General features: G+C 42.1%; 9 protein-coding genes and 1 non-coding gene across 10 annotated transcripts; 3 read left to right on the plus strand and 7 right to left on the minus strand.

Annotated features, from left to right (window-relative positions):
- Positions 1-412: 412 nt before the first annotated feature.
- SS1G_05227 (hypothetical protein) lies at positions 413-1,293 on the minus strand (the record flags this gene model as incomplete). The annotated part of the gene is made up of 4 exons (XM_001593749.1): positions 413-541; positions 686-851; positions 934-1,171; positions 1,281-1,293. 4 exons carry the CDS (start codon positions 1,291-1,293, stop codon positions 413-415), a joined length of 546 nt encoding a protein of 181 aa, XP_001593799.1.
- Positions 1,294-3,210: 1,917 nt separating this feature from the next.
- On the minus strand, positions 3,211-4,335 carry SS1G_05228 (conserved hypothetical protein; the record flags this gene model as incomplete). Its single annotated transcript, XM_001593750.1, has 5 exons — positions 3,211-3,597; positions 3,682-3,894; positions 3,958-4,052; positions 4,187-4,249; positions 4,329-4,335. The coding sequence occupies 5 exons, from the start codon at positions 4,333-4,335 to the stop codon at positions 3,211-3,213; spliced, it is 765 nt and encodes a 254-aa protein (XP_001593800.1).
- Positions 4,336-4,743: 408 nt separating this feature from the next.
- On the plus strand, positions 4,744-6,138 carry SS1G_05229 (hypothetical protein; the record flags this gene model as incomplete). Its single annotated transcript, XM_001593751.1, has 1 exon — positions 4,744-6,138. One exon carries the CDS (start codon positions 4,744-4,746, stop codon positions 6,136-6,138), a length of 1,395 nt encoding a protein of 464 aa, XP_001593801.1.
- Positions 6,139-7,229: 1,091 nt separating this feature from the next.
- SS1G_05230 (hypothetical protein) lies at positions 7,230-8,010 on the plus strand (the record flags this gene model as incomplete). The annotated part of the gene is made up of 3 exons (XM_001593752.1): positions 7,230-7,278; positions 7,394-7,755; positions 7,819-8,010. 3 exons carry the CDS (start codon positions 7,230-7,232, stop codon positions 8,008-8,010), a joined length of 603 nt encoding a protein of 200 aa, XP_001593802.1.
- Positions 8,011-8,979: 969 nt separating this feature from the next.
- Positions 8,980-9,678, minus strand: SS1G_05231 (predicted protein; the record flags this gene model as incomplete). Its single annotated transcript, XM_001593753.1, has 3 exons — positions 8,980-9,145; positions 9,212-9,280; positions 9,659-9,678. 3 exons carry the CDS (start codon positions 9,676-9,678, stop codon positions 8,980-8,982), a joined length of 255 nt encoding a protein of 84 aa, XP_001593803.1.
- Positions 9,679-11,300: 1,622 nt separating this feature from the next.
- SS1G_05232 (hypothetical protein) lies at positions 11,301-12,337 on the minus strand (the record flags this gene model as incomplete). The annotated part of the gene is made up of 2 exons (XM_001593754.1): positions 11,301-11,953; positions 12,058-12,337. 2 exons carry the CDS (start codon positions 12,335-12,337, stop codon positions 11,301-11,303), a joined length of 933 nt encoding a protein of 310 aa, XP_001593804.1.
- Positions 12,338-12,961: 624 nt separating this feature from the next.
- SS1G_14544 lies at positions 12,962-13,065 on the minus strand. Its single transcript has one exon. It is a non-coding gene; the product is annotated as a tRNA-Leu (tRNA).
- A 1,456-nt stretch (positions 13,066-14,521) lies between these two features.
- Positions 14,522-15,679, plus strand: SS1G_05233 (hypothetical protein; the record flags this gene model as incomplete). Its single annotated transcript, XM_001593755.1, has 3 exons — positions 14,522-14,571; positions 14,634-14,799; positions 15,266-15,679. The coding sequence occupies 3 exons, from the start codon at positions 14,522-14,524 to the stop codon at positions 15,677-15,679; spliced, it is 630 nt and encodes a 209-aa protein (XP_001593805.1).
- Positions 15,680-16,896: 1,217 nt separating this feature from the next.
- On the minus strand, positions 16,897-17,552 carry SS1G_05234 (hypothetical protein; the record flags this gene model as incomplete). Its single annotated transcript, XM_001593756.1, has 3 exons — positions 16,897-16,908; positions 16,946-16,979; positions 17,362-17,552. 3 exons carry the CDS (start codon positions 17,550-17,552, stop codon positions 16,897-16,899), a joined length of 237 nt encoding a protein of 78 aa, XP_001593806.1.
- A 30-nt stretch (positions 17,553-17,582) lies between these two features.
- SS1G_05235 (hypothetical protein) lies at positions 17,583-19,658 on the minus strand (the record flags this gene model as incomplete). Its single annotated transcript, XM_001593757.1, has 3 exons — positions 17,583-17,687; positions 17,891-18,076; positions 18,546-19,658. 3 exons carry the CDS (start codon positions 19,656-19,658, stop codon positions 17,583-17,585), a joined length of 1,404 nt encoding a protein of 467 aa, XP_001593807.1.
- Positions 19,659-19,681: the final 23 nt, after the last annotated feature.

Below are 19,681 nucleotides of genomic sequence, written 5' to 3' on the forward strand. Positions count from 1 at the left end.
TAGACACATTAGCGCAGCTCTATGCTCTAACCGAACTATCGCTCGTCTAACCCCGTGTAATAAGTAAAGAAATAAGTGCCTAACCAAACAAACCGTAACCACCAGGGCCGGGAGAAAAACCAATTGTGCGCCACCCCATGCCAGCCGCCAGCCCATTTTATGTGTAAGGAAATTCCAGCCCATGCCATGCCAAGTCCAATCGTCCTAAACAATCCTAGTTTGATCGAGTCATCAAACATTACCCATCCCATTCCATCTCCCAATCGACCACGTTCAAAACATCCATACAATAGTGTTACAACCCTCCTTTCATTTTCATCCGCCCATCAGCCCCTCCTACACATCAGACTCAACCTCGGTAGTCACATATCCGCGTCCACGTGCTCCAATTCCGAACACTGACACTGACAGCTTAACGTCTAGCCCGAACCCATCTCTGAACATGTCTCAAGCTCGGATCTTCTTGCGTCCAGCGCCCCATTCCGTAATCTGACGATCTCAGATCCGAGTATATGGCCTCATCCGTGATAGATACCAATTCCTGTTTCCCAAATCAGTACGATTAAAATCAATAGTATTGAAAGATCAAAAGTTGGCAGGATCCTTGCTCGCATGCATAATATCCGGGACTGAATAACGACTCGGATGCTCGGAATGAATAATAAATGAATGACCTTTGACTTACAGCTCGGAGTTGCGCATCGCATGCGTTCAATTGATCCGTGTGCCCGGTATGAGGTCTCTGGCCCTGCAATATTTGATCTCTGTAAGTGATCCAGCGCTGTGCTGCACCTTGGCGGAGGTAGATCTTCTGTGCTTCGTGCCGGCGAGAAAAAGCATCAAGGTGTACCCTTCTTACTATTAGCATAGAAAATCACCTGAGATCCAATTGCAGGCCTCGTGGAATGAATTTATGGCTAAGGAGAGGCGTACTGTTGCAATTCCGCTTTAGCTTGCTCATCTGCACCACCTCGAACTCGCGGAACTCGAGTTTCGGCGGCACAGTTTAGGATATGCTGACCATCTAGGGAGCATTGACGAAGGGCGGCATATCCTTCAGTGTAGTAGTCATCCATGTTTAACGGCTCAGTAGAAGCAGCAGCGATGTAGTATTGAAGAGTGCGGAAATCAGAGAGAAGATCTGCTACCCGAGCAGTTCTTTGGTCATTTACTAGACGTTGTATTAGTTACAAAGTTAACTGAGTACCATCCGTTCCGAATGCATTGTAGGGACGAGAACAAATATTAGTCTGGAATAGTAGGAACATCAATTAACTTACATCCGTCCGCCATTGTGTATGTAGATGGGTGTGTGTGAGAATCTGTGACGCCAAACAACGGGAAAATGAACACTAGGACGACTTGCTAATGTGAAGGAAGTGGAGACGTGACAATGAGGAACTGAATGAAAGACTGTGCCGTTGATGTCTTGGAGAGATGAAGCCATCCCGACCGTTTATGAAGCTTTTCAAATCATGGCTAACTAGAGCAAACGTTCACTCTGGATATTGATCATCCACTTTGAGCATCGACGTGGCTGGCTAACGGGAGGATACCTCAGCCTGATGCAAAGCCAATTCTTTGATTCCATTGGAATTATTAGATACCACTGAGTGACTCTCATGGTATAGAAAGCCATTTGTGCCCCACAATGAAGTCCGATGCTAATGATACGGGAGTGACGAGCTCAAAGCTAGTATAAACCCTACCGAGCTGTAAGGATGTAAGGATGTAAGAATACTAAGCAATTGGAGTATTTTCCAGGCTATGTATGACGGCAGTGATTTGCTACATGTTCAAGGGTTCAGATTGGATGGCCCGAGATAGGTTTAAGGAGAGGAAGGTGAGAAGCACAGAGTAACGGAATGTAGGCATTGGAACGTGGGAAGGAATGGGAGAGGATGATGAGAGGATTACATGAAAGATAGATTGTGGATAAAGGATATGGGTCCCCTGCATGATGTACAATCAAATCTATGTATATGTATTCCGCATGCGTGGAGCGTGAAATGTGGATAATGGATTGGGTTCCCTTTTACTTTTCTTGGTCAGTGAGGTAGGGTAAAAAAAAAGAGCTTAAAAGTAATGATGTTCACCTCGGTACCTGCTCGCTCGCGTGGCAGCAAGGATAAGATATTCAGCCTTCAAACCCTAGTGAACCCTAGTTGACCAGTCAATTCATCTAATCCAATAAAAATCTCGCAAAAACGCCATGAGAGTGAAAACCATGCGTGTTGAAGGCTCAAAGATGTATTGCCATCTGATCTTGGTACCAATAGGAAACCTCGGATCCAGACTATAACATCACTATAGCTGAAGGTGTAGATAGCATCTCACTCGCATTGGACAAGCGGTGACTGCGCCAGGTACCAACCCTATCGACGCATATGTATCATTACATACCGCACTGTGTGCTATGCTCCGACCATAGCATGCTATCCTATAGCTATCTGTACATGGAGAAAGCTCCTGAGTCCTGATACAAACTACGGGGTAGATCATTTACGGACATAAGACACACCATCTTTTGCCCACTACCAAGATATGATTTCTTCGGGGATTATTCTCATCACCGCACGTCAAATATTTCCATATCCGTAACTTCGGTAAACACAATAATCCTATTTGGGTCCCCACCCTGTTACCCTTCTGCGATCCTCAATACTCAATATTGTCTATTCCCTGTCCTATATTTTGGTTCGAGATGTGAGATGATTGATGATTCGATGAAAAAATGACATTGACCACCAAAACTTTATCTCCTGGTAGGGCTGCGCAATGCTAGCTCATTAATGCTGTCTGTGGTAAAGAAATCATGTCCTGAATTTACTCGGATCATCTAAGATCATCGAAAATCTAAAATCTAAAATCATCTAAGATTAAAAACTGCACACGCACTGTCGTAGAACTAGATATGGATCGTCTATATTCTCAGTACATCAATAGTCAAGCCACGATGAGGCTATGTTTCCGTTTCGTTTCCTTTTTCCATCCGAGCAGAGTACAAATTTGTTGCGCCTAATTGATGAGATGACACAAAGGATGTGGCTTTCTCGTCTATGCTTTCTCGGTATCGAATGCAATTGTCATCATATATGTAATTTCATAGCAATAGTATTTCTTGACAAGTCATTCGCTGGTATCACCGAACGTAATTTATGATTGCCTCTTCTGGATATCTTGCCTCATCTTTGTACTCATGATCGACAACTAGTCCTTCTCTGCGATTGCCTGTAACCTCTCGTCAATCTCCTCTTCTGTTAAAGCCCTGAACCCCGGATCTGTACCCTCCTTTCCGTCTTTTCTTGGGCCTCCAACAATACCAATCTCCAACTCTCCTTTCTTAAAATCGACGCTGAGAACTGTGCTCAGAGTTGTGATGCCTAGTTCCACTACATCTTCCCAGCTTCCTTCTGCACAATCCTTGTTCTTGAGCTTCTTCTCCAGATGGTTGAACGCCTCTTGCTGTTTCGGGCCCGAAGCCGTTCCTTTGTAGCCAGTGTAGTAACCAGCTGGGTCGCATTTGTACAGTTGAGGACCAAACTCAGAATCCAACGATATCAAGGTGGTTGCAACACCGTATGGTCTCATGTATGCCTAAAAAATTATTAGGTTAGCAAGGTGAAGAGGGATACAATAGTATCCAAGATCCCGAACGGAGGTTCCATTAGGTAAGCTTACTCTTTGGGTATAGACTTGGCTGATATTGGCGATCCTCTTTGCCAGGGCATCACACGGCATCTCGTATCCAAACTTGTATCTAAATTCTGCAGCCTCGCCAATAGCTCTCTGGACGGAGGCTCTTGCATCTGCGATAGAACCTGTCATGACGCATCCTACGGATGGTGACAATTGAAAGATGTGGGAGACGGATGATGGATCGATGAGCTTATCCTACATGGACCACCAATATATTAGTATTGAATTAGAATTAGAATCTGGAACAATGTGTCGTACGGGGACCTTCTTTTGAGACAAGACAACGGCACAATCTTTTCCTCGAATGCCTACGGACATAATGTTCGCAGCGGTGATGGCTTTGAAAGCATATTCTATCCTCATAAGAACAGTTAGTTAAATATCATGGCATGTTTGCGTCGGATTAGGATCTCGATAGGTCAATAAAGCTGAAGATCCTACGAATCCCATGGCTCTAACAGTTCTATTTGCGTCTGTGTCTACGTACCGACTTGATATAATCTTCCTTGATCAGAAAAGATTGTGATATGTCTATCATAACCCGCGCTACCTATTTAGAACTGTTAGCTTAATCTGCTTGAGCTTCTCCAGAAGCTTGTCTGGAAGCGGGCGCGCCAGAACAAACGTACCCGACATTTTGAAGAAGTTGACTGCGTAGCTATATTTGAAGGATGGGGCACCTCGCGAGTGTGATTAATGGTAGAGCTGAATCAAAAAGTATCGTGATTTTTTGTATGAGGAATCAGGATGTTGAAGGGATTATGAAGCTTCAAGATTGTTATGTACAGACAGTAGCTATCAACCTTTACACGCGGAAGCTTGAAGCCTGGACTAAGATGTTAGTTCAAAATGGTTTAGCGCCGGAACTTAAAGCGGCGGGAAATCTTATCAAGAAAAAAAGTTACTTTGCGGACCTTCACACTCAACATCAATCTGAACATCATTTTTTGGTTTTTTATATAATAACAAGCCGTACATAGAGTGTAAACTTCAGTTCATGCATTTGCAGGCTGGTAGTCTCTCCAATTCCTCGGATCCTTCGCCATGATACCTTCTTCCGCGAGTGGAGGTGCGCCACGAATCCCCTCATGGAAACGATTAGGCTTGAAGTTAAAGTCGGCCCAAGATTCCTCAGATATCAATCCTCAAGCCTCAATTACCCAACCTCTTAGAGAAATCGAAATCGCAAATAGGAAAAGGCCAAGAGACACCGAGTTCGAGCACGATACATCTTCGAAAAAGTCGAAAAATCTCAACTCTCATCCTACTTCTAAACTACTACGGCCAACCGCTCCCGATTCAATTACTACACCTAAAAAGTCTGCGCTAAAGAAGTCAGTCACATTCACTCCAGAGACGAAATCACAAGATGGCGATAGTATAAAACAGTTATACTTAGGTTGGGTAGCCGATCAGAAAGCTCAAGACGACTTCTTCTACGGTCCTTCCACTAGCCAAGCTTTTGAAACTCCCGCACCACCTATAGTCGAAGAACAGTTTGATACCACGCTTCCAGAAAAGGAACGAAGGGTGAAAAGAGTGAAGAAGCCAAAATCCGAAGACAAACCACAAAGTGGTACACACGAGAAGGATTTAAAGTCTCCAAAGTCAGTAAAGAAGTCGAAGGTCTCGAAACCTACCGCCGCTCCACGTCCGTTCTTAGCGTATCTAAGACAGTATCACGAATCGAGGGAGACGTGGAAGTTTAATAAGAACCATCAAAATCATCTACTGAAACACGCTTTCGACGTTGAGGTCGTTCCTTCCGACCACGTTCATCTCCTCTACGAGTACGTCAGAGGCTTGCAGGGAGGGGTGAGAAAGCGACTCCGAGACGAGGCATTAGCTATCAAGGTGAAAGATCGAGAATCAGACGCTTCTGGTTTTCCAGCGACAATGGCAGACAGTAACAAAAGACAAAGAGAGTACGATCTCGCTATGAACGAGTATGTTGCGTCAATGACTGCTGCTGGCGCATCTTCTCAAATGGGATACGAAGAAGGGGTACTCATGGGACTATCGGACGTAGCAATGGCTCCGAGAATAGCCAAAAGAATGAGAGCTGAGCAAACGCTTGCTGAATTAGGCTCATCCTCGGAAGAAACAACAGACACGCAAACTGCAGAAACAGAACCTGTGGCCACGGACGGAGAAAAGCGGTTGCGATTGAACGATGGTATCACTCAAAAGCTCGGAAGAAAAAGAAAGCAACGAACACTTGCCGCGGATGATTCGAGCTCTTCTGACTCGGACTCAAGTAGTGACTCGGATGACAGCAGCTCCGAAGATGAATCGATGGCAAATGGTGATGACACGGACGAATCATCAAGTAGTTCATCAAGCAGTTCATCTGGTTCGGATAGCGATGATGATTCATCCAGCGAAGACAGGTCGAGCAGCAGTGAAAGTGAGGACAGCGAGGGCGGCATACAACAGTGAACGAGGGCGGGCTACTAGTCACGTGTTATCTCTCATTACATACCAGGGTTTGAGGACTTGTTGTAATTGGCGACGTTGGAACAATTTCAATGTTCCCATGCTACCAACATTTACTGGACAATGAATGAGCCCGTGGGACGGGATGGAAGTGCATAATGTTTTTCCTTATAAATGGCCTAAAATGTATGGCTGAAGGGACTAATACATGTTGGTGGCTAATTAATGCTTGTGGTTGGATCATTCGATAACCAAATCATCCGAGATACCCCAAGTGAAAGTCAATGGGCAACAATACATCTTTGCTCTTTCACCAATAAAATATCATTTCTCATGTAATAACTGCTAGGTACTTCTTATCAGTAACTTTGTGATACCGTAGCGCTTTCTGCACGCCTCGTCTGCATACCTAGGTAGGTATATGCAATCATATCAAAATCGGTCCTCGTGATCATGTGCATGTATTTATTACTAGGTATGTATTCTGGTGTCTTCCGTTTACTCGCGAGCCGTCAACGTCATTCTGACCCTCCACTTTTGAAGCCAGCCAATCATTGTGTCAAATTTAGACATTTCCCTCATTATCTGCCACCAACACCACCTTCCATAAAATCAAAAGAATCCCATCACTTCAAACATGCACAACACCATCTTCTTAACATTGTGAGACTCGATAAATATAATTGAAGGAATCGGATATTTTTCCCATATAATTTTCACCGCCATTAGTGAACGATAATTGCAAGACTTTCATTATTGACGAATCGCACGATTAAGCAGGCAGGCCGCCGTTTGTGCATTGCACCTGGACATGTATAGATAGGTATATTGCACGTACTACCTACTGCACATACCTACTGCACATACCTGCTGCATAACCTTCTAAGACCCATCTGATTCAATTTCAACGTCTCCTACCCCTCATTCCAAGTTTCTTTAAAGATTTTCGCTGTCTTCCATCTTCATTTCACTTCTCTTGAAAACCAGACGATATTCCAAATAGCGGAAGACGAGATTGGAAAATACATTAGGGTTAGAGGAGAGGTGGAATTCAGGAAGGTTACGAAAGTAATCTTGGGTACATTTACAGCACGATGACGAGAGTTTTTGTTTATACCATCGCTCTCGCGGCTTTTGTCGCCGGTATGTTTGTTATTCTTTATACCAATTATCTTTTTTCAAATTCTTGTCCTTGAACTTCACCCATATTCATAACGAAAATAGTATGGGATAAAAGCTAATTACTTCATATGTATAGCGACGACATTGACCTTCGTATCAATCTTCACACCCGATTGGATTTCATGGGATATGACGACGCCGAACGGAAATCATGTAACGAAAACGATAGGACTTCATCGCGGCTATAGTTCGCTGACGGGCCACTCTTCTCATTTCCCCACACCTGAAGATTGTGCGGGGCCAGATCGAAGATTCTGCTCTATGTGGCGATCGGTGGGATTTCTCATGTCTTTCGCAGCTGTGGTAGAATTGGTTACGTTGGTTGCATATGTGGTTGTGCTACTTGGTGGCAAACAGAAGAGAGAAACCGGTTGGAAAATACTAGTTTTCATGTTGGTGCTAGTGGGTGTAGTTCAAGCGGCTAGCATGAGTATTGTGGTATGTTGTCATTACCTTAGGGATGAATGGGGCGTGGGGCGAGATGATACTGACAATCGATAGGCATATCTTTATGACCATGATGAACAATTCTTTCCGGGCTGGAGGCTGGATAAGGGATGGATCTTCTGCACTGTTAGTTGGTGTATCTCGATTGTGTCGGCTGGATGTATTGCAATCTCCGCCTTTGCGTTCTCTCCTGAAGATGGCTACGAACTCATACCAAGTGAGCGATACGGAGGACTTTCCGGCTGATTTTTTTTTCGATCAACACACACGAAGTCAAAACAAACTAATATGGTCACAACGTTTCGGTTTTACTTCTCTGCGGTATCTATATTTCTGGGAACACATTGATTGTTCTTTTGGCAAGATTTTACAAGACGCTTAGCAAAGGGTGGTTGTTCTTCTGCATTTGGAGCATTTTTAAGGGGGCTGGCTGTATGAATCTACGCGTATACGACTGATGGACTGTTTTGGATTTAATTAATTTGATTTAATGGTGAGAACCTAGGAGTTAGGCTAATGAAAGCATGCTTCATCCTGATTATACTTAGTCTCCTGCACTGCGTTTGCATCAAAAATTACGATAGCGCCGAGGCTCATCTGAAAATCTTACCAACATATGCAGCTTCCCGCTGACCATCATACAACGTTACCATGCTGAGAATGTCAGGATAATAAGTGTCATCCATAAATCCAAACATGAAGCAGATAGCCTCGGCCGTTCCTGGAATACAGTACTTGCATTTACATTACCTTGGTTTTGGAACAATAGAATTGTATTCTTCTCGACACTTAATTTATATATGGCTAAAATGTTCGACAAGTAGTACATATGGCTACAGAGGCAATACAATTTTAGCTTGTTTGCTCGTTCACTTATTCACTTATTTGTTTGTTTATTTGTTCATTTTATAGCTTTGGGTTATGATAATGGCGAAGATAGGGAATGAAGAAGGGAAGGATCCCGAGGTGTACGGGTTCATGCATAGAGGTTGGTATTTGTTGTAACTGCTGTGTCACTTGGGTACCTCATGCAGTCCGGGACGAAAAAAGTAGATTGATGTTGTACGGGGTGAGACTAGAAGTGAGGCTTGAGGTTTAGGACTTGAAGCTGACTGCTAAGGAACCGCGGTTTGCTGTCGTCGCACGTTGAATCACCATCACCTGATTGACACAATCATTTTTTAACCCATTTTCAAAATCTTATCATTTCTACAGTCATTCATCATTCTCAACAGTATATCTCACATCTATCGGACCTTTATATCCATTGTGACCGCACAGAACGTGTGAAGAAATAAGTGACGTCTGTATCTCACAGCAAGACGGAGATGCCATCAAACACAATCCACCGACGGCATGTACACTAGCTTCCTCAGCCTTCCTAGCGAATTTCGCAACAGTATTTATGAGCACCTCTTAGTGGTTGGAGAAATCGCCCCAAATAGACCTTTTAGACACGAAGGCCTTACTCCGGCGCTCCTTCTCACATGTAAGACTGTCTATGACGAAGCCAGCTCTGTGCTTTACGCAGAGAATATCTTAGAATTAACGTTGGTCGCTGCTGAGTCCTTTCTTCCTCGGATTGGCTGTAAAAATGCCCGTTCCATCCTGCACATCCACATCTCTTTCCCACGCTTCGATTATCTGGAGCTTCATCATGTTGCCTCAAAGATGAGAGCTCTCGCGTGTTAGCGGAAATCTAGAAGTTTTGCGCTAGTTTGATTACGCTTGAAGCAGATGTAGTCAATACCGATAAAGAGGTTATACTCGATAGATTTGATAATTTCGAAATTGTTGCCGAGGCGTTGGCCTTGGTCGATGCTCAATTCAGAGCCATCCCCGCCATACGAAATATCATTATCAACGTGTAGGAGGGGGGCCCCATCTTACATACGTGAGGAAATGAAGAATCATGGGTGGGAAATCCGCACGCACGGATCAATACAAGACGTGGACTCCAATAAGGCGGTCAGTTTGGAATATGATCATCCCGATCATGATAATTCTCTTGACTATCATCTTGATAGACATTTCATCACTCTTTCTTTATGTTGCACTGATTTGAGTCGTTGACTGATACCACAATAGTCTACCGGCGCTTGAAATTCTTGAATCTACACATATCGACTGAGAGACCCAGACAATGGCTTTATTCCTACTGCGCCAATATTATCCTCAGCAACTTCCACTTCGTAGTGCCTGTCAGCCTTTACAACTAGCAGAATACTCCACGCTACCGACCATATTTCCCTATACGACCACTTCTCCTTTGCAGTTACCTTCACAACATGCTCCCCTCAACCGCATTGTTTTCTTAAATGCCATTTCCTTCACGAGGACGGTTTTCTTAATCCATCAGCCCCATTTCATCTTTTCTTTTCGCCCATTTGAAAAAACAGTCTCTTTTCCAAACTTACTTATATCAAAAGCTTATCAGACGAATGCGTCCTGGGAAACACCCATCAAATGCGATTTTGATTTTTATCCTACGTAGGTTTCTTGGTCTGCACTGAATCACGCCAGTCATATTGGGAGAACCTTGTTTCTAAGCAGGCTCAGATTCAGGCTTCTTAATTGAATGAGGAAGATGGATAATGGAAGTTCCAATTTTGGGAACATTTCCTTTGAGAGAACAGCTCTCTCGAGCTCTACATGTGTCATTTGGAGGACAAAAAAGTTCCAAGTGCTTTATGTTTATATGTGGCCAAAATAGGTATATGCTTATTCATCTTCTTCCTTCCTTCTTCCCTTCTACAGGTATTCTGATATTATTATGGATATTTAGCTAGGTATCCTTCAATAATTGAGTTTCAGATACTATGAATCCGACATGATCTGATAGGATCATTTATTAGTCCCATCATCTATCTCAAGGATAAATCCACAGCACTAGTTTGTTCTATCTGCGCTCACTCGAACGAAAGCTTAACATGTAAGATTATATGTTGTTAAGGTTTTATTGCTTCACATCTCTTTCACTACTTACCCAACATATATATTCCATCTAATCATTCATCGACAAAATAGCTCGCTCAAGTACATCGCATATTTGTCAAAAAGCATTTACTTCTACTTCTACATTTATTTATATCACGTTATAATTAATTCAGATTTAAAACTAAGAATGTCTCTCTACACTATCCTTATATCGTACTTTCACTAAATGCATCGGCCTATAATATTTTGTTCTCCGCTCATCCTGCCTCCTATTCTACGCAAGGCGATAGTTAGATTTCCCATTATGCTACCTCTAACTCTACTTTTACTTTTATTTTGGTGTTAACCTATTCCTTTATTTTAGGATCTTGGACTTTCCAGGCTTCATACCGTTCTCTCCTCTATCCTATCATTTCAATGATATAATTAATATCCGTATAAATTTAATCTCATCTGTGAACCTTTAGTCCAAGATATATACACCGTGATATCATCTAACTTAAGCTGTACCCTAACCGCACAGTAGAATACAGTGTTTCCTCGAAATTTCAAATTACCAAAAAGCAACGGTTCAGAATATTTCAAATACATTCCAAAATCTACAACCTAGTAAATCCCCCCTCTGGAGGCTGTAACCAATTTCTTTCATCATAAACCGCCTCCCCCTCAATAACATGAAACGTGTAAATAATCCTGCCCTTCTGACTCGTATTCCTCTCACTCTTATGCAACAAATTCCCATGAATAAGCACCAAATCCCCCGCCTTAACTTCACCCAACACATAATTCTCCTCCTGGTCCCCTTTCTCCCTCCTCTCCAACCTCCTCGGGAACCTCTCCCCGTCATTCCCCACAAACTCTGTTCCCCCTCCCCCACTCTTCCTCACAAACCTCTTCCCCACCCCCTCCCACCTATGACTCCCAGGCCAAAAACTCAAACATCCATTTTCCTTCGTGGCATCTTCGAGCGCGTACCAGAAACCTACTGCGCTGGGTGGATCGGTGTATAAAAATGTGCTGTCTTGATGTGCTGGGACCGCACCCCCGATCTCAGGGTTCTTGCAGATTATCATTGATTGAAGACATTGGGGTTGTTGGAATCCGAGGGATTTGGCAATTAGGGAGGGTGAGTGTGTTGATTGGGGTGAGAGGAGTGCGGCGAAAGGGGGTGAGAGAGTGTGTAGGGCGTGTCCGATTTTGTTTATGGAGAGGTGTTTGGGTTTTAGGAGTTCGCCTTTTAGAGAGAGGGCGTCTGATTTTAGGATTAGTAAAAAATAATGAAAATGTATCATTGGGTAAATATAGATATGGACATGGAGAACTCGAAATTGAATGTAAAAGCCCTGGAACACATACCCTCTTCAAAGAAAAACCGTATCTTATCACCACTCTCCAAAAAATAGCTATCCCCTACATGTTCGACCTCCTCACCCTCTCCAGTACTAAATTTCGTCATAGGATGATCTTCCAATGAGAAATTGTTCAACATAGAATGCGTTTCAGAGAGAAGGGAAGAAACTGTTTCTGGGGAAAGGGCGCCTGGAATTATTGAATAGCCATCTTTGTTAAAGGTGTCGAGCTGTTCTTTTGTGAGACCCTTGGAGGCCGCAGGACCAAGGGGTGTGGGTGATGACATTTTGTTTATATTTGAGGGGGTTGCTATTGTTGTGAGAACGGGGGTTTGGTAGCAAGGGGAGAATGAAGTTGAAATAGATGGATTTCCTTATCGGATGACCCCTCATCGATAAGCCTACCTAGTACATATTCAAAGTATATCTAAGCCGAACTACGTCGGGATTGTCCGAACGGCTAGTTAGCCGTAGAATCCAATTTACAAGTTTGAATTGAATCATGAAGTTAATTGCAGAACTACCCTTAGGCGCGGCATGTCTCCATAAGATCTACAGCACTAGCAGTTAGTGATGTAAAGAGGGTTACAAGAAGGAAGAGGTAGCAACCTCCGAAATCGAAGGAAACAATTCGGAATTTATCTAAAGTATTATTATCTATTCATTTAAATAAAGTCGATAAAGAATGATAAAATATCTCCTACATATATTACTGTTTTATTCATATCGAGCATTATGTTTTATTAAATAGATATCTACTATCTAACTTATCTAAATAATTGTAAAAAGCAGACCTTTAAAGCCTCTTTCCTACTTACTCACCTCATTACTTTAGTTACCTACCGGTGGAAAAGAAAAGACAATCCAACTACTTCCACTTAAGGACTAAAAAATGCCGAAAAAAAAATAATTGGTCGCTGAGGGGTTCGAACCCTCGCATCTCTCGATAATGGTGATTTCTACTTCAAATGAAGCTTCTTAAAACCATCGCCTTAGACCACTCGGCCAAACGACCAGCTTGTACTTGTTATTGGGATGCATCTCATATTTGATAATATATTTTTTGCAAACTGTGTGGGGAAATATTTGAGTGGAAAGGATTCATGCGGCAACTGGACGCCTAAGCTTAATTAGTCTATAATTCAGCAGAATTCGAAACCAGCGTATGTTGAATTGAATATAAGCTTTTGAGCCCTGAATGAACCAAGGCGGTGACTTATACAGGTTTTAGTGTTGAGCTGGCACGTGAGCTCTCCTAATCAATATTTGAACCTCAAAATCTTTATCTCATTCTCAGTGTTACGACGGCTATCATCAAACGCCGCGTCACATGACTAACTTAGGGTAACGTGGCCTTGAGTCACGTTACGGACCCCTGAGGAGCGCTGGCGGTCCTGACTAGCTATAGGCACGAAGGTTTATATAATCAAGATGGATTTCCTTTGTATAGAGCTTCGTGCTCAAGATCAATCATTTAGTATACTCTACTATTAGTTACAAATTATATATCATCATTATCATTACTTAAGTCCCTGCTTGATGTCTAGTTATAAACCATCTCGATGTCACACTCAAGAATACTGGGTAAAGTATCTTGTATTAGAAAATACTAAGCTAAGGAGAAAAGAAGAAGGAAAACAAGAGTAGAGAGTTTTCCTATGATTAAATACAAACGGGGCATGCCACGTGACCCGGAGGTGTGAGGCGTCACACTCGAGAGCCTAGAGCACTTTGTAACGATACTGTACCGGAGGCAGCGGCTGCCTGAGGTTTCGTCTGATTGGTAGTTGTGGGTTAAGGCTTTATCACTAGTCTTCACTTGGAAGTGAAGTCGTTACTAGATCAAGTAGAATGTAGGTAAACTAATTGATAACTAAGTTGAGCACGAAGCTCCTAAACTATGAAACTACTCTGACTATATACTGAACAATAAAGGGGGCCCCTAGGAGCTTTCTGGCTCCTCAAGACTCCTTATCACGCGATTTCTGATGGTGCGTGCGCATACGATCTTCAGGTGACCAAGATCACATACTAATTCGATGAAATCTGATCGTGTTTGCACACGGCCTAAGCTCTCCTAATTAATCAGTTTGCTACCATCGTAACACCATCAATCCTAATGGTGAATCGTGACAATAACGTGGTTTATCACCGAGTGGATCACTTCCACCTCAATTCTTGATCTCCCACTTCAACACGTGTTTTATCAATCAATTGAAATGCAATCGAATAATAAAGAAGCTCGAATACTTTTAGCTATTGAGGCTATTCAAAAAGACAAAAAACTCAGTATTCGAAAAGCTGCCAAGCTATATAATTTACTATATACAACACTCAATCACAGAATGAAGGTTTTACTCCCTGTATCGAAACTCGAGCGAATTGTCATAATCTTACAAAGTTAGAAGAGGAGGTGATTGTTCAATATATACTTGATATAGATAGTAGAAGGTTTCCACCTAAAATTAAAGATGTGGAAGATATGGCGAATTATATTCTTGAATCAAGAGGTGCAAAGAAAGTTGAAAAGCTTTGAGCTCATCGATTCTTAAAGCATCATATAGCATTAAAAACATATTTTAGTCGTGTTTATGACTTTCAGAGAGCTCTCTACGAAGATCCCAAGCTTATTGGAGAATGGTTTCGACTGGTATCGAATATGCGAGCAAAATATAGTATTCTCGATTGCGATTTCTACAATTTCGACGAAACCGGCTTTATGATGAGTATAATATATCCCGGAATAGTTGTAACTAGTATTGAACGAAATGGGCAGAAGCAAGGCAATACAATCAGGCAATAGAGAATAGGCTACAGCGATTATATATGGTAATGGGGAGGGTGAAACTATACCCCCATTTCTGGTGGTTCAAGGATAGGTTCATCTTTCCAATTGATATACCGAAACCGATTTTCCTGCGGATTGGGCTATTAAACCTATTTCCAATGGATGGACAAACAATGAGATAGGTTTAGAATAGTTGAAACACTTCAATAAGCATACTCTGAATCGAAGAAAGGGCAAATATCGAATGTTGGTGTTGGATGGGTATGAAAACCACGAATCTGTAGCTTTTCAATCATATTGCAAGGAGAATGACATTATATATATCAAATTACCACCGCATTCAAGTCATTTAACTCAACCATTTGATATTGGCTGTTTTAGCAATCTAAAACGTTCATATAGTAATCAAATTGATGAATTTATCAAGGCATATATCAACCATATATCGAAGATTGAATTCTTTGCAGCTTTCAAAGCTGCATATCAAGAATCAATCACAGCTCAGAATATGAAATCAGGATTCCGAGGAACAGGTCTAATACCATTTAATCCTGAAGCTGTACTTTCGAAACTAGATATTCGAATTCATACGTCTACCCCTCCTCCTTTCGATCCAGATATATGGATCTCTCAAACCCCTCACAATCCAACTGAAGCTCTTTCACAATCAACTTTAGTAAAATCTCGAATAACACGTCATCAATCAAGCTCCCCTACACCTATATTTGAGACTGTACTAGCTCTAACTAAAGGTATAGAGAGATTAGCTCATGAGAATACACTTTTAAATGCAGAGATTCGTATACTTCGAAAGACAAATATAGCATTAAACAAACGTTGATGTGCAAAAAAAACTCAATTGCATCAAGGAGGAGTACTTATTGAACAAGAGGCTGCAGATATATTATCTCAACAAGAGGTTGATATTTAGATTCAACACGACGAGCATCAAAAAGGGGGGAATTCTAATAGGGAAGCATCTTCTAATCGATGCTGTAGTAAATGTGGAAAAACAGGACATAATGCAAGAACTTGTCAAAACAGTATGATAGATCCTAGATTATTAGATTCTTAATAGCTTTAATCAATTGATTCAATTGTTGTTGAATGATACGAGTTTAAAGTGGTAAGTTGAGGTGAAAGTGATCCACTCGGTGATAAACCACGTTAATTTATAAAAAACTTTAAATATTCCTTTTTTTAGATTAAATTTATATTACGAAGTATGCCGTCCAGATCATGTGGAAGTGCTCTAGGCTCTCGAGATGGTTTATAACTAGATTTCAAGCAGGGACTTAAGTAATGACAATGGTGATATGTAATTCGTAACTAATAGTAGAGTATACTAAAGGATTGATCTTGAGCACAAAGCTCTACAGTGAGGGAATCCCTTCTAGTTATATAGATCTTCGTACTCCCTATCCCATCGCTCCCATTTGATTTAAGTCGGTGGGATCGGTGGGAATCATATAATAACAGAGTCTGTGCTTTTCAGATCCCCACATGACCTTAATCCCATACTATTTTGATCGAATCGCATCTCGTAGGCATACGATCGGTTACTGTAAGATCTGTGATCGTAATACTAGAAGCCTATTTGGGATGCGAAGACTCAACACCTGTATACGGTGCATTCTACGAATCTCCAGCTCTCTTATAAGAGTCTGCGGAGCTAAGTTTGAATCATTTAATAGAGTTATAATAATTGGAAGAGAAAGAGGCACCTAATCACAATATTTTTACCTGTTTGCGGTTTTTTGACAGTTGCATTATCGAAGTGCATTCTCTATAATATTACTTTTATTATAAAACAAAGGACAATATTATCATTTACGATAATACGCTACGAAATCATCTCATTTCTTGAGAGTAAGACTCCTCTGAAATATATAATACAACTCGACATCTTTGATATGTATATAATATATATTGTATATCTTCTACAATCAATACAATCGAAATAACAACAATTTATATACTTTCTGTTGGTACGAGAAGGATACGGAAGACGTAGCACCCACGGATTACGTAGGTCCTGTATGTCTAATTGTATTCTGTCTAAAGAGCTAGCTACATATTGAAAGTAGTAAGTCTTATATAGACTTACTAAAAGAGCTAGTCTCTTTCGCGTTCGCTTAGTTCTTTATTACAGTAGTAATTAAATTGAAGTCATTCACTTCGTTCACACAATTACAATACATTCTGGTATATAAGAAGCAATTGGATTGATGGTATCGGGAAGGGGAGCAGGAATGAAGGGTTTTCGAGTACAATGTTTTGATTGGCATTTATCTTTCTTTCTAGCAGCGTTTCGATATAATAAATCTTCTTTAAGGATCACGACAGCTATGGAAATGCGCTTAAGAATCAATCAAACATTAGACATAGTTATATGTACATAGCTATTCATAGCTCAGGAGTAACTCTCTGGCGGCCTTTGCCCCAATAGGGGATGTCATGAGAATGGGGGGGGCTTCGCCCCCTCGGCCTCTGGCCGTTAAATAATAACACACACACACACACACACATCTCAAACACCACAGGATCCTCGCAAGAGATCTTCTCATCCTTCCGACGAACGGCATCAGGTTGGCCCAATGGCACAGTGCACATCCGATGGGTCCCAGGACATAAAGATGTGGCAGGAAACGAGGCAGCAGACAAAGCAGCCAAAGCAGGAGCAGCACTCCCGCAACCCGAAGGAGCCTACTCATATGCAGGACTCAGAAGAGAAACTAAAGGCCTCAGGCAAAAAGCAATAGACAAGCTATGGTCGACGGTGATCCCTCAGACATACAGAGAATTGGAGATACACTCATCACCAAAAAACCCCAAGGAACTCTCTCTGCCTAGAAGCTTCCTAGGACGTCTGTTAGCCATCCGTTCAGGACACGGCGACTTTGCAGCATACCACGAACGCTTCAACCATCAGGACGCACACCCTCACTGCAGATGCGGTGCCCGCAAAGCTCCCCTACACTTCTTCTTCTGTCCTATTGCCAAAAGAAAACACCCCCAGCCGAAAGGCAAACCAGCTGACCTGATACCATACCTCTGTGGGACATTCGAAGGAGCGGAGCTGCTCGCAAGATGGACGAAAGCCAATAGCTTTTTCACGGATATATGCCCTCGACACTACCCTCTCCCCGGCCCTGAGGGCCCCATACAAGATCACGAAACTCCAAGGGATAACGATAACCCTACAGGCTAACAAATTGACAGATAAATTTATTGTTTCCTTTGTAAATTTCCTTTGTAAATTTCCTCTTTAGACTTTCCCTAAATAACCAAAAAAAAAAAAAAAAAAACAGCGTTTTGTGGGAGCACTCAGAAGGTCACGGGGGTTAGGCGGACCGGCTGCGGCTTGGCAGACTTTCGTATTATGTAATCTCCCCACTAAGGGGAAGTTCTGGTATTTCACTGAGATCACGGCAGCTATGGAAATGCGCTTAAGAATCAATCAACCATTAGACATAGTTATATGTACATAGCTATTCATAGCCCAGGAGTAACTCCCTGGCGGCCTTTGCCCCAATAGGGGATGTCATGAGAATGGGGGGGCTTCGCCCCCTCGGCCTCTGGCCGTTAAATAATAACACACACACACACACACTAGAAGCCTATTTCTGGAAAATCATTGTCTCCAGAAGGCATAAGAGACAACAATTATATCATATCTAAATTATTCGATTCCATTTCACTCTCACCGGGAGATTAAGCTTCGCTTGTGCTCTCTTTCCCTTCTTAAAATCCTCCATCTTCAATCCACACAATCTCTTTTCAATATTCACCAGTTTGGTATCAATAACCTGTTTCACACCATGCGTAGACAAATGACGATACTCAAACCCCTTGATTGGTGATAAACTGTCACAAAGAGCGATAACTGTAACTTTTCGGATCTGATTGGCTACATAATTGAATGTGAGATCTGTGTTTGTAAGATCTGGTACGGGATATATGCCTAATTTTGTGGCACTCTGGAGAAGGGTTCCCAGTACCATGCCACTGCATTCAAATGAAGATTTGCGGGGCGCGGTGCAGTGGTGTTTGCCAGTATGCAATATAGTTGCGACTATGGAGTAGGCGTCGGTTATCGCGGCTAGTCTTCGTTTTTGGATTGCATCTTTACTATCGTTAGTCATGTGCTTGACACTTGAAGAGATGGGAACTTTCTTACCAACTCGATTTGCAATCGGAATGTCATCTCTATCTTCACCAATCCTACCCTTGCTTTGTCGTTCTGCAATCCGAGTAGTCTCTTTGAAGATACTTGATTTTTCAAATACCCAAGCAATGCTAAGCCATGGGAGTAAATCGTCTGTAAGTTCCTTCGGTATTTCAGATTCAAGCTGGGATATCCATCTATCAGAAATAATTTCAACCACCTCACGTAATTGATACTTATCAACCAGAGTGGATATCCTCGATAGGAGATCTAAATCGATTTCGCGGGGAACACTCCTTGTCCGACCATGAATAATACACATCAAAATAGCAAAAGCATCCGGGTCGTCATCAGGAAGGGAAATTTCAACCTTGCCAGCAAAAGCTAGTTCTCGACCTTCTTTGAAATGGCTGGCTTGAAGCATGGCTTTGAATACAGGAGAAGCAAGGCTCATGTGTTTGGATGATACTAACATATGTACATCTTCCCTGGCGGCAGTAGCTTCGTCCGTTAGGACATTCTTTTCCAGGGAGTCTCGTGGTTCTGGTTCTGTTGATTCCTTTGAATTTTCTTCCTCGTCTGTGTCTTCCCATGCTGCGTCCTTTGAGAGGACTAGGACTAAATCTCCATCGGGATCATATGTAACAACCATCTTGCTGAATCCCTTTTGAACAC

Source organism: Sclerotinia sclerotiorum, genomic scaffold, assembly GCF_000146945.2.
Source record: "Sclerotinia sclerotiorum 1980 UF-70 scaffold_6 genomic scaffold, whole genome shotgun sequence".
NCBI lineage: Eukaryota > Fungi > Ascomycota > Leotiomycetes > Helotiales > Sclerotiniaceae > Sclerotinia > Sclerotinia sclerotiorum.